Source organism: Calidris pugnax, unplaced genomic scaffold (genome assembly GCF_001431845.1).
Source record: "Calidris pugnax isolate Ruff unplaced genomic scaffold, ASM143184v1 scaffold95, whole genome shotgun sequence".
Classification (NCBI taxonomy): domain Eukaryota; kingdom Metazoa; phylum Chordata; class Aves; order Charadriiformes; family Scolopacidae; genus Calidris; species Calidris pugnax.
The window spans coordinates 1,497,861-1,516,760 of NW_015090885.1; the positions used below are offsets into that span (position 1 = coordinate 1,497,861).

Here is an 18,900-nt window from a genome sequence, read left to right on the forward strand (position 1 = left end):
CTGATGGTAACAAATGTTCCTATTGTTAGTTGGACTAATATCCTCTATAGTTTGCCCTCAACAAGAACTAGAAAGTAACTGAAGTTAGTACATATGTGTTTTCCTGGCAGTTGGAATCTGCATTTCCCCAGTGTGGGCATGATGTCAAAGCATTGTGACAGTGTGCGTGCATCCAAGAAAGCAAGCCTACAAGCAGTGAGCACGGAACAAAAAAAATCCAGATAAAATCTATGTTTTGTTTTCATCTTTTTCTTTTTTTTCTTTCTTTTTTTTTTTTTTTAGTATAGATTTATTACACTTCAGTGGACTGGTTAACTAACTAAATAAAAGCTCTCCAAAAGCTATTGAGAAACCATCTTGACTGTGATCGCAGAGCAAAACTGACAGAAGTGCTGCTACTACTTAGGGCTTATACAGAAACCTTCATATTCAGAGTGCTTGACAGACATTACGTTAATCCCACTGTATCTTAATTCTAATTGCCACAGGGATTCAGACTGTTCTGAGGCATATCTGCAGCAAAAGTTAAGTGTCTGAAGCCCCTTCCTACCGCAGGCAATACAGTTAAGCTCCAGTTTGTTATTTTAGGGAGAATATTCTTCCAAGAATGTTTTCCTATATTTTAAAATGGGACTTAGACATCCTGGCTAGGATTTTGTTGGCACAGCCTTATTGATCTCTCAGTTGTGTAAAAAATGAATGTAGCTGAAATTTCTCGTTTGAAAGTTTTACAGTGATAAACGGCATCTCCATGGAAAATATCACCTGTTACTTGTTTTCCTAAGCTTTCATACACAATAAAGTAGGAACATAAGAGTGTTCACTTGTACTTCTTTCAGGGCAAAAGAAAACCCCAAAGCAAACCACAAAAAACATTAAAACACTTTTTCAACCCCCTCTTCGCCTCCCTTTTTCAATCACAAATTTTTGTTCTAGGACACGTAACATTTCTGACCAACTCCTTTCCAAGCACTTGTTCAGTCAAGCTGCTCGTCACAGAGCAGAATGCCAGGAGGACCAAATGTTTTTGGGTTTGACATCCTGATTTCTTTCATGCTCTGAGACTAATAATCTGGAAAAAGCAGCTTCTTCAGCCCCCGCCGCCTTACATCTAGCTTCTTGTGGCTGCCCCACCTAACTTGTCCCTTGGAGCACAGTGGACAAAGCCTTGTAAAAGGCAGAGAAGTACACAAGCACCAGCAGATGTAAGAAAGAACTGTATGAGGTGCCGCATCCCCAGAGCATCAATAGGCTGAGCTTGTATTTGTGGCATTTATTAGTGTGGAAAGACGGAAAACTTTGCAAGACTTCAGAAACTGAACATCAGCACTGTGCTAGTCTCTGTGATTTTGATAAATTCTCAAGAAGTGATCTGAGAATATAAGTTTCAGCTTGTATTTTGTATGGATGGTAAAAGAACACCGCCTGTCTCAAAGGAATGTGATGAGGGTGCCTACGTGAGAGGTTAGAACAGTGTGAACACCTACATATGCAGGATGGATTGTTAGTACCACGCACTCTGGATTTACTGCCTGATTCTATTAAAGCCCGCCAAAGTGAGCACTCAAGGATTAGGTTTCCAATGAAGATGTGGGTTTGGTTTCATAGCACTGCGCAATTAAAAATTCTCCCCGAAGAGCAACATTTGCAAAATACTCACCCAAAGGCAACACGTGCTCAACAAACAGGAAGGGGTTTAGCAAATTAGACAGTCTTCATCCTGTACACTCTATGAAACAGGCTTTATAGGAAAAAGGTAAAATACAAGTGAAAAAACGGCCATAATGAAAGCATAGAAGGGCAGAAAATTTTAGGTTGATAAACAAATGTTCATTCTTTTCCTTTACACCTTGTACACATAAAGGTGATGATGATTCTTGTGAAGTCCTCCTGAAGCATTCATCCTATAGTAGCAGCAGCATAACGATATCCATGTCCCTCCAAAACATATTGCATAAGAATGAAGTTAGTTCAAGGAACAGAAGATAGATATATATATATATATATATATAAATATATATAAAGCCATATACATACATATATATATATACATAAACCCATTCAGTTTCTCATGTATTCTTTACACCTACCTAAATAGATTCAGTTTCCAGTAACAGCAGACTCCATTAGCACCTTGCATTGTTATACTGTCTGTAAAATTATTTCAGGTACCAGTATCCAAGACATAAAGACTTCAGGGTTATGATGGCTTTTGAATTTTAAGCTAAGCCATCAAATCGTGCCACCTTTGTAATATCTGTTAATGATGGTTATGGAACTAACATTTTGTTTCCATTTTAATTTGCATTAGTAAGGTGAGCGATCAGTGGGGTACAGACTTGGCATGCTGCTGAGATGATTATGGCAGGACCTAGTTCTCAGCTCCACTTTTTGTGGGCTTTTACTAAGTATGAGAAACTGCATTGCTCTCTTCTCGGCTCAGTAGAGTGCAATTTCTTTTGCAAACATCTCATTCAGGGATGTAATGAAATCTTTGATTCTGTGACAATTAACAATGCAGAAACAAAGGTTCTTGGCCATTATTTTCATGCTATCCAAATGCTTTAGGAATACCCTATTAGTTATCATTTGCTGAAAGAGTTATTGTTATGGCTATTTTTTTTGCTTTGTTTTGCTTTTGTCCCTCTATGCATTAAAGCCCATACAGGCTCCTTTACTGTTATCCCTTGCTGACGACTTTGAACCACACCTGTGCTTGAAGACTGGTGGGAAGCCACAGAATAAAAGTCAATACTAAGTAGTTTTATTCTACATTTCCTGATATTACCCTTGCTAAAAATATCTTATGCCTGAAATAAAATTCAATAAACACTATTTTTATCATCATGGCTCTGATTGTCATGCTCCAAAAAAATCTGCTAAGCAATTTGCTACACTTTATGCCAGATACAGAGACTACAGCTGAGTAGGTCCCATCCTCATCATCTCATGTGACAAGAAAGCTGAATGCCACGGTGAATTAAAAGCCCACTTTCCTCTTCAGGAAGCTTAAAATGAGCCCATTTGGTGTATATTTAGCCAGGATACAGAACAAAACAAGCGTGCAGCAAGGATTTCACCCTTCCTCCAGTGTTCATAGCACTGTGATGGCTATTGTTTAGCAGTCTATAAGGAAGTAATTCACTTCCAGGCCAGTTCAATTCAACAGGATTTTTGCCATTAGCATCCATGAGACTTGGGTTCCTTAGGTCCATGAGTTTTTATTTCTCTTTATATTGCTTGATTTCCTTTCTCCACCCTGCCTTCCCACCTTATGGCTTCCATAGGAACTGGATTCCAGTTTCACTAATTCCTTTTTCTCTTTTTGACTAGGATAGATTTTTTCCCATCCTCACTATGAACATAAAACATAAAGGGATCCTCATTTCCATGGTGTCATCTCAAATCTGTGACTGTTTCTGTGATCCACAATTCAGTGGCTTGATAAAAAGAAAGGAATAGTTTAAGAAATAACGTTCCTAATCTTCAAATGTTTAGTCATACACAGCACAACAGAGCACTGGCTTTTGTGAAGAACGCATATAGGCAAAAGAAAAATTGTCATATACAATGATGAAAAAGTAAGAAAAAAATCAGACTTGAGTAAACAGTTCACTCTGAGATCCACAGTTGGTGGATCTTAAAGATCTATCTAAATTTTAGACCAATCTAAAATTGATCCACTGGTAAATTTTAAAGATTCAATTCTGAAATTTTCAGTTAGTTTACTACAAAATGATGATGTTGAAGGACATGTCCAGTGAGGATGATGTCTGTGGCAATACTGGGAGTTACTCATGTGTGGGTAAACCTCAAACATCCATAAACACGTTCACCTTTCAGCCGAGTGTTTGGAACAGACTCTCAGTTCCCACACTTAATCTCAGCAAATACGAAACTGTATACACATGCAAATCTGCACTTGCAAATACCAGCATCTTCCTGTGTACACACTAAACATATTATAATGTTTCTCTTATACATTAGCAGTAGGACTTTCATTTGCAAAGAATTTTCATCAGTAACATAAGCAAAAACAATGTATAAAAACATTTTCTCCACTTGTAAGTATATAATTAATTTGAAAGCTTCACTTAAGGAATATAGTATTTTTAATTTTTAATGGAGATCAGATATTGAAAAAGCATATTGCAGAATAGATGTTATGTTAGGCAGATCCTACATTTTTCCTATGAAAGTTCTTTCTTCCATAAGTTTATTCAAGGAAGATAATAGATTATGGAAATCTAAAGCAGAAAATGTTAGAAGCAACACATTATGTAAAATGTATGGCTAATTAGAGCAATAAATTAACTAGGTTGGTATTTTAACAGATAGCTAGTTCTGGAACATAGAAAGTAAGTGGTAGACAGTTCAAATATATTTGCAGGAGCTGAAGCAAATTACATTGCTTGGGTTTCATGATTAGTTACAGCTATCTATTCCTATAAAATATTTTCAAACACAGATCTAGCTAATATACACATTACCCTAAAATAAAACCACTTTCTCATTTATGCTTCAAAGTAAGTACTCTTTGGAAAATAAACTAATATATAATGCTAAAATATGTGTAAGGCATTTTCCAAAATGTTATAATTCTGATTTTTTTTTAGACATGTTTTATAGTATCCCAACATATATTATTTTACTTCAAGTAAAGTCAAATTTAACAGTAGCTCACACAGGATTTCACAGAACACACTACAAGAAAAATCAAACTTCTATGTCCTATGATTCTATGATTATATTAATTCAGCACACACATGCTATGGATTTTCTAGCACAATACTCGTTTTCTTCAGGTAAACAGCGTAATCAAAACATCTGAACACTACTTTCTTCTCTTGCATTGGCTTTCCAATCACTGAATAAAAAAGCAGCAATGTGTAAATCACCTAGTTTTACTCTATCTGAACGCCAAAGACCAAGTCAAGTGTATCTCAGTACTAATTAAGAGGAATTATAATTTTAAGACTAAGACCACAGTGCACTGAGGACCCAGTGGAGGTGCAAGAACTCTGTGACAACTCTGCAAAACGCCATCTTAAGATATTGCTGATCACAGCTTAATGCAAACACAAAGCAACCCAAGTAACTTCTTAGGGAACACCATCAACCAAAATTAAAATGACTCAGTAAACAAACTCATCGGGCAAGATTTCCCACTTACCACTTTTTGAGGTCAGAACTTCAGCTGGCGTTGAACTTCTAGTGAAGCTACACAGATGGGCACAGACATCAGCTGGGGATCCGATGCGTGGTTTCCAGTATGTCACCGTGCCAGGACAGACTGAAGTGAGTACCTGTTATTTCAGGCGTGCAGCACCAGTGTTTCTGGACAGATATGCCTTACAGAGGTCTGCACGCTACAGCTGCAACTAGATCCCAGTTTTGTGATGCACCACTATACCTCTGGCAGCAGCTTAAGCCTTTGTGCCAAGCTGCTGAGATGCTCAGGGACCCTGCCCTGAGCTCCACCTCCTTCCCCACACCTTGCTATGGCAATGGCTTGGTCCCAAACCATGAGGTCGTTCCCAGCACCAGGAAAGACAATCAGCTGCTGAGGCAGTCTGTGCCCGTCAAATCAACCTCTCCTGCCTCCTCCAAAGGAAAGGAGCAGGCCAGATGGATGTCTCCTGTGGCACAGTCTGGTCTGGATTGCATTGGCAGCTCTAACGCATGCCAGTCCAAACTCAGCCATGAGGGCTGAAGACACCCCCCCAAAAAAACCCCATAAACAACACAGAAAGATAACATATTTAACTTACTCTACTATCTTAATATTTACTTCAAAGCTACAATTATGAAAAAAAATATTATACTTGAGGCTTATGCCTGATTAAGTTGTGAAGGCTCAAGCGCTCTTCTGTGGCAAGATACTCGGGGCAGTAGCACACTACAGCACCTTAGGACCTGGCTCCAAATTGTTAGGGTAAGAAAGGGCCCGAATAGGGTGATGAGTAAGAACACAGGGTTATGGAAATGCAAGAATGAAAAAGGGATCATCCCCTACTCAGTTGTGATCCCCAGCAGGGCTCCGCTGACCACAAAATGGCTGCCGTGTGGGCCGACAGCAGGCAGGTAAGAAAACTTGCGTTTGTGCAGGCCCCAACACACACACGACTGACAATATTCATTCCCTTCACCTATTTGGATCTTACTTCCTTTGTAACAAATGTGTCTCACCCCTGAGGTGAAAGCTTTTGTTGGTACAGATTTTCTTCATCAGCTCTCTCTGGAAACTGGCAGGATAAGAGACGTTTTCGTTATCACAGTTCATGAAGCATCCAGAAATCAGATCTTTAAGGCAATCAATTGTAATTATGTAAAATCTTAGGCTGCATACAGCTCTCCCAGTTTGTTCATGCTACTGTAACTGCGTGATTTCACTGGAACAGCTTCTGACTCATATCAATAGAAATAAGATCAGAGTTGGCCCTAAAATTACGTTTCAGGGAACACAAGAAACTACACAAGAAAGAGAATGTATTTGAGAACATTTTTAATAAATAATGTGACAAAAATTACTTTTCTGATTATTGGATCCTCAGTATGCAAAATTATGGCTAAAATATGAGGTTTCTTACATGAACATAATGAAAACATTAATCACATGGATTGTTCCTTTAGTACTGCACACCCTTTCTATGGAACCTTTCTTTAAAAATTAGCTAAATGAAAAATTTCAGTCCTCGGTAAACACCAAAACACTTTTTTTTTTTCTTCTTTTTTTTTTTTTTTCATTGGGGCTAGTCCTGATAGCTGTCAATAAACAAACACACATTTTTCCATTAGCACCAATGACAAAGAAATTTTATAATTACAAAAAAGATCATAAAATCTACAGACAGAGGACATCATTTGGCAAATTCAATGCAACTAATGCCTCTATTTCAGCTTTAATGATAATCCAATGTTGAGAGAGGCCACAGCAAAATTGATAATTTTCTGTAAGTCCAGGAAAAGTGAGAAGTGTTTTGATTATGGCCCACATTCACGTTTATTACTTTACCATCTGTCATCATTCAAATATTCCAAATACAAACATAAAGCATTAACAAAAAGATGAAAAAGATCCCAAACAAATGCTTAACATTTTCAATAAGACAAAAAAAAAAAGGTTAATAGTTACAATGGTTTACAAACAAAGTTTAGTGATTGTGCTTTTAAAACCAAAAAAAAAAAAAAAAGATAAGCAGTGCATTACAAAAAAAATTCATTGCCAAGATCAAACAAAACTTCTTTAAGTGGCACTTCTTTAAGGTGAATTGAGACAAGTAGAGGTCTGAGATTTGGGCCAGTAACAGTTAATGATATTACCCAATCATTATTAAAAATGTCCATTGATTTTCCTGCTTATTTTCATAAGCATTATTGAAGCTGAAAATTAGAAAAAGTTTCAGATAAACTTGCTCATACCACGATTAGGCAAATAGCAATCACATTGGCTTACCTCCTGCCTATCCCAAAGGACATTTTTAATAAGAATGTACTTAATGATGAAAATGGAAAGACAAATCAAAGTACCACAGGGGGTTTAAAATGAGTACATATTTACAATAAGAGCCACCTCATCCCAAATTAATTTTACTTGCATTTGTAAAACTGTATCATCTGCAAAAGGTTAGCAAGAGACCGGCAGAACACAAGACGCGCAGTCTGTACTGGAATTGCAAGATACCATTTGCACTAACTGCAGACTACAGTGAAACCCCCAGAATAAAAGAATCTTCTGCGTGATGTTCACTTTGGGGCTTTTTTTTAATCAATGCCGTGTTACTCGTGACGTTATCGATTGGCTCACTGGTGTACGGGCGGCGTACTCAGCACCGCCTCGCTGGGGAGAAACCTCGGGATCCCAGGCTCCGGAATCCCCTTCTGTTCTAATCCTGAAGCAGCAGCTGGCCCAGGTCCCAGGCAGAGCAGCTTACCTGCCTGCTCGGGCAGCGGAGGGGATGCACTTAGCGTTACGGAATAGGCAAGGGCCCTTCCTCATAAGGAGGGTTTACAAAGAAAGAGTAAAATAAAAACTAGCATTCGGATGGCATGAAGAGAAATGAAAAATTGTACACTCTGATTGCACTGAACATTATTTCTGGCGTCAAACATCATCAGACTTGAGGCATCTTAAGTGATTTTTTTTTTTTTCTGATTAGATATTAAAAGCCTGTTACAGTACATGTCGTCTTCAGCTTTCTGTTTCCTGCATTAAAAAAACAGACATAAATGGCTGCAGGTTAGATGTCATTATGCAAAGTTTGTTCCACATACTACTTAGAGATTTGTTACCTTTAAATAATAATTACTACTTTTAATTACATGCAGCAATGTGACTGCATGTTGGACACCCTTTCAACAACCGGGATTTAAACTGAATTAATATCATTAGGCAGAAAGAAAAGAAGAAAAAAGTTCACACCTTAATATCTAATAAAATCTAGAACAATAAAGCTTCAAAAAATGTGAAAGGCAATGTCAGGGTGTCCTTAGATGCTCTAATGCTTTATTTTCACTTATGAAAGAATCTGGATAATGTAAAGTGCACATTTTAATACTGTGTTTCTGTAAGTTCTGTTCCATAGGTTTTAGTGTGGTGACAGTTATATTAGGCTACATATTACTTGGGTTTTATGTTTTTGACACATTCTTAAAGTTTCTTTTCTTGGATTGCGCATAACAGACAGATAAATGTACTATTTTTTTCTGAGAAGTATTTCTGGTTCAAACGTGTTTTTTCTTGGTATCTGTCTAAACACAGAAAATAGCCTTATGCTAGTCATCTTAATTAGTACAGTAACAACTGCAGTTACCTCCATCTCTTCTTCTTCCTCTTCTCCTTGTTCATATGCTCCCAGCACTTGCATTTCTGCAACATTCCTTCGGGCTATATTTGCTTGATCTGCTCTCTGTCTGCCTCCTGATCCTCTTGATGACATAGAGCTGGAGGAGCTGGGGTCTCTAGGATTATTTGATGTTGGAAACGTTGGTCTAGAATATGGCAGGATGTCCTCTGTAGAATTAAATGTATACATTGTTATGTTTACAAGCCCAGAGATACTGTGATCCTAATATTTCTGCATGCAGTTGATTTATTTTACTTTTTATGATCCTCAGTAGGTTTAAAGTGAAGTCTGACAGGAATATGAAATACACTGTTTCCATAATAGCATTATAGAAGCTTTCTCAAGGAAATTTATAGTATTCACTTGGTAACATTCACCACAGCAAAACTAATTCATGATTACTGTCCACTTCATTTCAATTTATGATCGCTACTCTATGTTCTACAGGAAAATGAAGAAAAAAAATAACCCTTGCAGTATATTTTCGGTATGACTGAGTAGGAGGAAATGACAATACATGCATGAGACTCGCAAGGAGCCCACTGCGTCTAAATATTAGACGCTGTACTTCTCAAATTGAGTTTGAAACAAAATTAGTGGGCATGTTTTAAAATTTTAGCCCCACCCTCTTAAGGTAAGCTTCTAATAACTTTTCTCTATAGTTATCTACTATAATCAATACCAATCTCTTACTAATGTGCCCATTTAACCAACTTACTGCCCAATCACCCCTGATATTGACCCTGGATACCTGCAGGAAGAAAGGAGCAGGCATTTCTATGAATCTGTGTTGAAAGCCTTAATGAATGCTTGGCAAATTTCATTAACTATGTTCCATTAATTAGTAATGAGTAATCTTACCAACTTCCATATGTAAGAGATCACATTGATCAGGTCTGATTTGTGTAATGCCATGTCAGTTAGCATTTGTGACTAATGCCTTACTACTATGGCTTTCTTATTATTTAAACAGGACTAGGTTTACAAATAGATAAAAAAGGCCAAATGCCAATTCTTTGGCAGAAAAGTTAAATATCTGAGTTACAGATCTACTATCTGACTTCACTCAGTTCCTTTGTAAATTAGATTATAATTGGATAGATTAGATATAAGTAGACTATAAATGTACGGTAGGGGCAAGGACACTGATCCTTACAGCTCTCAGGGAGTATTACTGTTTGGGCTTCCTCAATATTAGCTTTAATACATGATGGGTGCATAAGGAAAGCAAGATAGAAAATCTGTGTTTTTCATAAGCTTTCGTTTCCATTTTACCTTAATGAGAACCTGCAATGTGACGTGTATTAGCGCCTATAATCACAATAAATGGTGAGAATTCAGCTGGCCTAACTTTGCTCACACCATTGGTGTGAGGGATCTGGAAAGAGCTGCTGCTTTCTTCCCTGTGATCAGCATACAATACTTCATCAAACCCAGAGCATGCAAAATAACCTTGAAGAAGATGAGTTTTTGCTGGTGTGCCTTCTCGTTTTGGTGCTTTATTTCCTCGCAGTTTCCCATCGCTCTGCTGTTCCTGTGATTCTCTCCGCTCTCCCGAATTCGTCCGCGCGTCGCAGTGCTGTCGCCCATCCACCCCCTCCCTCCCCTTGTAGCTCGCTCCTTTCCTCTCCGCAGATCTGTCTGTCCTCCCTTCTATAGAAGCAAGTTTTGGCAACATGACCGGCCGCACCTCCAGCTGTGACTTGGACTGGGCCGTTGGTGATTTTATAGCTGGAGGTGGCACAGGAGGGGGTGGCAAGTCTGCAAAGTTGAAAAAGAATAATAATTAGAGTGACATCATACAGTAATGAAATTAAGAAATAATATTTAGCTTCCACTGAAGAAACAGATGCCTTATTTACTTTCAGCCCTCCCTCCACCCTAAAAAGTATTATGTTACTGTTACAACCGCTGATGGGTATTTTCCCAAAGGTTGAGCTTTAAAAACACAAAGCAAAGACCTTTCACTGCCTTTTCGCATCACAACATTTTCACAAAAATCATTACAAAAAGCTGTCATAAAGTTTAGACACTTGGATATTAATATATCAGTTATGGATATCAACACAGAGCTCAAATCTTAACGTATCATTGCTGATATTTATCACTTTTGCCAAGTCCATTCAACAGCACAGCAGCTTGTGCTATATAGCTACTCAAGGTCTTAAGCATGCTGAGTGCTAAAGCAAGTTGGCTGGGGTGTAAGAATGTAGGTCAGACACACTGCTGATACATGTAAGGATAAACTATATTAACTATTGCATTCTTCTTTCAAAACAGTAGGTTAATCCAACATACATATCCCTGATGTCTGGGAGATACAGAAGAGATATAAAAAAATCCACACTCGATCAATGACATAACAAGCTCTGAGGAAGAACAGAAAAACCAAAACAGACACACAAGACTTTTGAATTTGTCTCTATAAGTTAGCACAGCTTAAGGGGTTCTAAAATTCTGTATATTTTTAAATAGCATTTATAAGGCACGCATATGTTTTACTTAATTCAATTTTTCTATTCCTGCATTACAACTTCAAACTGGAATATGTAAACTGTTCATCAGGATACAATAGTGCTCTGTGGAATACGAAATGTGAAGGGAAAAAAATGTAAAAGTCAAACATGGAACTGACAATACAAAAGGGGTTCACAACTGAGCTGCAGGAACAGGCCATATATACATAGGAGAACAACAGGTTAAAAAAGTGACATGTGAAAGATGTTTCTGAGATGAATATTCTCAAGTGAGATTGCTAAAAAAATAAATAACACTATTAAAAAATGTAACTTCAGCATTTTATAATAGTGTGCATTCACTCTTTCTACTTCCACAAAAATCTTGGAGCAGCTGTGTTTGTCAAACAGCATCACTATATATACAGCTAATTCACAGCCTATTCAAGAGAACATTTCAACTGAAAATTAACTAAATTGGGCCAAGAATAAAGGTAGTACTCCTGAATAAGAAAAAAATAGGCATGTAACATATACCTATAAATTCAGATATGGCAAATGCCAGATATTTTTGAGAGGTTTTCCGGTGACTCAAAGCACAAATGATTTGATCTAGCCCTGTGGAAAGGTGTAGCAATGCAGAATTCGGTGCTGTATGCAGGTTTACTGGCCACCATCCTCCACGTTAAACTGGTGACATAAGTAGGAGTTGCCCTTGACCTGTTTTAAATAAGACTGGAATTTTTATCAGTTGGGATAACGAGGAAGAAAAATGTCACAAAGTTCATTTCCTCAGGTGGGACATATTTCAGGTAAATGAGTTCTGTAACATCATTCTTGCTGCATTGACTCCACTTCCGGTTAAAAAAAACAAAAGGAAAAAAAAATCCACAAAAAAACAACCAAGCAACCAAGAAAACTTCTCCTTGTTCTAATTTTGGCTTGAATAGAAGACCAAATCCATTTAACAAGAAACACAGAAACTTCTGTCCTTCTGTTCCTCTCTCCTAAGAACAAGTTGGACAACTGGCCTTATATTCCCCACAAATTGTGTGTAGTAGTTTATTTTTCAAACTAGTAGTTTGGGGAACATCTGTTTTAGGGAGTACCTAAAGGTAAACAATTGAATACTGACACTTAACTTAAGCATGTACTTAACACTCACCGCTTGCAGACGTCTTTTAAGAAAAATCACTGTCATGTTCAAAACTCGAGAAGGCATAATGTAAATTAGCTGGACGCCTGGATATACTAAGTGGCTGAATCAAAATAATTTTATTTCTGGAAAGGGAACTGTTAGACTATAGTCTAGTAAGAACAAAGACAGATCTGTGGACAATGGACTGGACTTGTTTAACTGAGGGAACTAAAACTGTAAAATGGTGAGGCAACTTCCGATTCAATAAGATATGAAATACAACAGATTTTGGCAAGAAAGCACAGAATCAGCTACATTGCATTCCTCTGTTATCCATAATGCTTTAAACATGGTTTATTGTGGTAACCTCTGTCTAATACACAACGTTAGCAATGGAAATCTGTAATTCCACACATCAGAGAAGTGTCCATGCTACCTCCTCTATGCATCTAAGAATGCCCTGTGCACTCTAGCAACCAAAGAGCAAACCAGACCACTTTCACTGTGCTGCCTGGCCCTGTAGATGCTTAAACGTGCCTACAAATGCCTGTGGCATTTGGATCACAGGGCTCCATAGCCATGTAAGCATAAGGGTCAATACCTGCTGCAAAAAATCTTGGTCTGAAGAAACATATAACGTCTTACAATTCAACAGCTAGCTGAAAAATCATGTAAAGACCTCAGAATAGCATGTGATGAGTTCCTTGAACACCCAGTGCAATATCAGATCCAGCCCAAAGGTTATCAGGCACAATAACTGTTCTTTGAAAGCAATGCGGGAGATGGTGATGTTCTTACCTTTTGCACAATACTTAAGTGATTATAGAACTTGCTCAAAATTTAAAAAATAAGATAAACTCTTAGCTTGAGGAGATTCAAATAGTATTTTCCTTTCTCTGGAAAACATCCTTCTCACGTGTTTTCTCTCAGAAAAGAAGATGCCAAATCAGAAGTGGATGCAGATACTCGGAAGTGTAGGCTTCTGGAACCACAGTTGTTCGTGTAATACCTTGTGTCTCACATTCCCCACTCACTGTCTCTATTAATTTATCAGAGCACTGAATAGCCCTTCTGTTGAGCCTGCTGATGTATAGTGAGTGTAGGTATTTAATACCAAGCCTTTTCAGTCACCTTTGGAGTCAGTCTCCAACAGTTGTGGCACAGCAATGGATTGGCAGAATACCAAAGGGAAGGAACAACATCTTTCCTGTAGCCTATAAAATACAACTTGGAACAATCTACTTTATTCAAGAATCCTATCCAGCTACATAGGACAATGAACAAAGTGGTGTGAAGTCTTGACAATGGAAAGGAAAGATGCATTGATACAAAAAGTTTCATGAAACAGCAGTAGCTCTATGGTACAGTAATAACTAAAGAGAAGTGATATTCTCTTTCAAGAACATTTTTTTGCAACCTGCAGGGAAACTATAAAAATCTTCATTACAACACAGTACTCCTCGCTGAGAAAACTCCTTTACAGTGGAAAAAAAAAGCAACTTTTCAGAGGTCAACACTATTACACCCCTGTGGTATTTATTTTAACAGCTCAGATCACAGAGAAAATCCAGATTCAATCTGCCTCCTCGAGTACAAACTGGCACACTTCTTATTAAAAGGAAAATGGAAGCTTCCATTGTAAGGAATAAAAAATAAATCACCAAGTAACATCAAACCAATATAAAGAACTCAGAAGTATTTGTTAAAGGTCAGCTGTGCTCACATGTTTCATTCATGTCTATGTATTACTGCTATACTGCTTCCCATGAAACTAAAACAATTAGTGAATGCCATTTCATAGCAAGGTCTACAGGGGAAACCTTCCGTATATGTCTTTTGAAAGGAGCAATGGTAATTTTCTAAATGAGAAGATATACAGGAATCATAGGATAAGCAAAACACCAGTGGGAAAAAATAATCTGCTAAATTAGTTTGGCATTGAAGTGGAGAAACCATAAATAAGCACAAAAAGATGAATTTTAAGTAGTGACAAATGAGGGAATCGGGCCTTATTAGGCAAGTCTTTCTTTTAAGCTCTATCAGGCTGTAGATTTCTACAGTCATACCCTGAAGAAAACAGCAGAGTTATAGATTTGATGCAATATAGGAAAAGATACAGAGTGATTTTTTTTCTATTGCATATTTATACAGGCATGCAAAACTCAAGATTGTTCCTGACTTAGTAAACCTTTAAGATCATTTAAGATTCCTAGATACATAATAACCTCAGCGACTGTTATTCATGTACTGAAGTTATTTTCATGCTTTATCTTTCAAGAAACACGGCTCAAACTGTACATAATTGCATGGATGAATAAATAGATACAACAAAACCCAATATGATGTATGAAAGCAGTGGGTTGTTGGATTGTAGGCTTTTTTTTGCCTGCATGTACATTTACATACTGCTTTCATCAAAACAATTTTCACTCCACAAAAAATCCCTCAATAACAAAATTAACTTTTACAAAATATCTCACAATGGGATCAGAAGTAAGTACTGCGAAGCCAGCATGTATCTCCAAATTGTTATCATTCAATAACGAGCTGGTTTTTAGCAGGGTTAAGAAATGCATTCCTACTTATTTTCTTCCTTGCCTGAAATTGGTGCAGAATGGATTTTTTTGTACTGCACAGGCAGAGGGAGACAAAAGTACAAACGGTGCTGGCATGCATTACGGCTTAACATTTTAAAGTGAAAATTCAGGGAAATACTTGGCAGATATTCAATTGCCTTTTGTGAGAAATTCAGCTGCCCTAACATCACATCACGGGTAACACAGCTAAATAACTCAGTTACAGTCCCAAGCAGATAGTAGTGAAAATGTTAGTATATTTTATAAAAAAGAACCAGGATTTAAATTCTTGTGTTAACTGTCAATGGCGTAATTTCTGTTGAAAGACTTACTGAATCGAAGCACTAGCAAAGTAATTTTATCCTTTTTATCTAAATGCTTACAATTCTGAGGGCTTGTAGCTACTTATAAATCAATTCAAGACAGTTCAGAAGAGACCTTCATATATATAATTTTAGAAAAGACAAAAATATTCTCTTAAAATTCAGTTTCTTAAATTAAATATGTAAGTAGGTCAGGCAAGGTTAAAAAGGAGGATACATCTGTTAGTTGGCTCTTGTAATGCACTCTTAGTAGTTCACTCTCTAAAAGGCTAGATGAAGAGCAATTAAAAATTCATACATTTTAATCCTTACCACCTACTGAGCAAAGATTTTTAGCAACAAATATGGAGAACATTTCACTGCCTGGATGACTGTCAAAGAACAAAACAACTGAGCTGAAATCTCATTCCACAGAAAGTAGAAACTGATTTGGACTAATGCTAGCAGAAAATACAAGATTGTTACTACGTATACAATGCAGAGTAGTAGATCAGGGAACACCCTCCTTTATTTAAAAAAAGCACAGTAGTAGACTTCCAGAGATCTTGCTATATAAAGAAAAAAAATAGTGATTTTTTAAAGACTTTCATGTATTGCTGCTGATAATACTTGGCATTTTCAACCATTTATGCAAACACTTAATATACTTATATATCCTTTCCGTCACCAATCATGTAAATTCTTAATGACAGTGGTACTTCATGAAACTGCTAGCAAATAACACTAATTCAGGTAATTTGGGAACAGTAAAAAAATCTTTACATGTTAAAATAAATTCCATTTTAAAGGCTGGGAAAGTCATGAAGCAATGTATTTTTTCTCTTTTTAGTATTTATTCAATGCTTCTAGCCACCCATGAATGCTTAAATTCAGAATATCTGCTTTGCTCTACTACAAACACCCATATGTTCACCCACCATGATGAAAAAAATATCTTTGTATCAGGCACTCCTTTATAAAAAAGATAAGCAACAGTGTGACATCAAGCCAATAGAAAAACCTAAGTATATCTGGGAAAGGTCAATTGTGCTTAGATATTTCATTCACGTCTACATATCACTTTTCTCCACTTAAGCAAAACAATTACTAGATGTTATTTTATAGATAATTCTAAAGGGACAATATACTAGATGTGGCTATTAAAATGAATGGTCAGAATCTTCAGTTAAGGTTCCAAATATGCTTATGTAAATGGATTGAGGACAAAAAAAAATAATTAAAAAAATCAAAACCGAACAAGCCCTTCAACCTTTGAACTGGGTTTTATTAGTTCTGCAGAAATTAAAGCCATAATTTGCTTTTCCCTGAATGACCATACTGTATTGCACATTAAATAGGTTAGCGAGAATTCGTACCTAATTAGAAAATATGCTGAAGTAAGCAGGTGCTATATAACACAAAACAAATATTGATCATGATTGTCAAATCTATTGCAATATCTAACCACAATGCTCTATGATTTAACTTTGTATAATTACTTTCACAAAAACCTGTCATCAAATACTGGCCCACCTCTTATTTATTCCTGTGTTAGAAGAAAATGGCCACATAAAACTCCTGTTCAGATTTTATTTCTGATGTCCTAGCTGTTGTGTTTGTATCAAGGTTTGATGCTCAGCCAATAATTCAGTTAAGAGCATTCTCTTCAAGAGAATAAAAGCTGATAAAATGTCCATAAAATATTGGAAAATGCCATTACAAGGGTCTCATAAACGTAACGCTTCTGGTACAGTTTTGGGATTTACACCTTGTGTTGTCCTTTCACAGAAGCAAACATGCACAAAACCACTGTAATAACCTCTTGAAATCAGATAATATTCCAACAGCTCAGTTTCACTGACAGAAGGGGCCTGGGCATAAGCCAAGAGGCCCAGGTGCACTGTGTCATGCCGGTATTTAATGCAGCCTAATATCAGATAGATGCTAGTGAGAGAAAATACTCGGAATAAAGTACAGATAATAGCACGGACAACCACTCATTGCTAAATTACTTCTGCTCATCGTGTTGTGAGCTTTGTATTAAATTTTTTCGTCAAGTGGCAGGAATCATAGGGAGAAGTGGCTCAAATCTCCCTTCTCGTAACCTCGGATAAGGATCTATAATATTAGGCTTTCATATGATAATGGCAAATGATGCCCCTCTTTGAAAAATTTCAAACTGGTAATGAAAGTCCTGATCAGATTGTTGTTGTGGAGAACCAGGAGGTGGGGAACGATGCCTTTCTTTCCCCTCATCTGTTAGCAAATTTAGCAAACTTGACAAGACGGGTTAAGTCTTGGAGAATTTATCTTACATGAATTTCCAACAAAGCCTGTGGGTTGTTTTATAAAACTGGAAGGTAGTGCTTTAATAAAAGCTGCACCACCTGAGGCATTTTCATTAAAGGCTCTCTCTAGACAACATCACAATGTTTGCATTATCCTCCTACACTCCCAAGAGAATACAAGCACCACCTTTTCAGCAAGAGTTGATATTGTGTGTGAAAGCACGAAAGAAGATGATTAGATTTTGCTTTTACTCACAAAGTAACCGCTCGCAACAATGCTGTGGTCAGGATTAAAATTCATTGATTTGTGCTGCCCACCATTTGAATGGCAAATTGTTTTTTTCAGGAAAAGACACATTCTGAAGGTTTTAATAGTCAGTCACGTGAACGAAGACTTTAATCCTAACCACACATTATTCTCAATGACTGTACTATTTATGCTATCTGGGCTCTTAAATAATGACAGTAATTAGCCGATTAGGACACTACAGAAAACAGGTGCAAGGCTCTGGAGTGGAAGCATCAATGTACAGTATTAAGGAACTCTGGCATTTAAAATGATTAATCTGTTCAGTGTGTTTAGCAACAGGAAACACAAATCACCGAATTCTGAAACATAATGTTATCTCTGTGGAAAAATTTCACACACACACGCTGAATGCATATTTAGAAAGGTTCACTGACGTTTTCACCCATTTCAGTGGACTCACCATCTGTGTAGACTTCTCTGCGCAGATGTCCTGGCTGGTGTTTTTGCTTTTTGGCAGGTCGGACCTTCTGTATTACAACAGCACTCATGTTGCTGTCGGTAGACACAGGGCTGGTGGGTCTAGGACAGTGTGATGCATGAAAATGTCTACGGCCTGGAAATTGTTACAGAACAATAGCTATTATTTTTCTTATCTGAAATAAGACGTTTCATACTTTCTCTTTTTTCACATCAGAATGACCTAGCTATACAAAACCTGAAAATACACTGTTGGAACAGCAATAAAACTCTCACCCTTCCTGTAATTAGTTTTAGAGTGAGCTGTAACTAAATCGAAGCATTTGCTATCCTATCAGGATGCAAGCTGGCGTAGCAACACAGGAATTATCCAGCTGGTTGGTAGCTGGTAGCTCCTACCCCAGGAAGCTGAACATCATCGGCAGTCAGGCACAGGCAGGCTTCTTGCCTTCCAGAAACAACAAAATATTTCACTTTCAAAAGGGTTTTTACCTCCCCTAACACGGGCAGCATGAGGCCACCCATGCCATAAGCCAGCCACTAGCAGGTCTCAGGTACAGATGCTCC

The 18,900-nt window shown here is 37.3% G+C and overlaps 1 protein-coding gene across 5 annotated transcripts in view; it reads right to left on the reverse strand.

The window, feature by feature from the left end:
* Positions 1-6,490: 6,490 nt before the first annotated feature.
* The window catches only part of ROBO1 (roundabout guidance receptor 1), a 736,202-nt gene continuing 723,792 nt past the window's right edge, over positions 6,491-18,900 (reverse strand). For all 5 annotated transcript variants that reach the window (XM_014947370.1, XM_014947371.1, XM_014947372.1 and 2 more), the window contains 4 exons: positions 18,317-18,469; positions 10,299-10,607; positions 8,814-9,013; positions 6,491-8,206 (listed from right to left, as the gene is read on the reverse strand). In XM_014947370.1, coding sequence (XP_014802856.1) covers positions 8,192-8,206; positions 8,814-9,013; positions 10,299-10,607; positions 18,317-18,469 — 677 coding nt within the window. In that variant the 3' untranslated portion in view covers positions 6,491-8,191. The remainder of the gene's footprint in view (positions 8,207-8,813; positions 9,014-10,298; positions 10,608-18,316; positions 18,470-18,900) is intronic.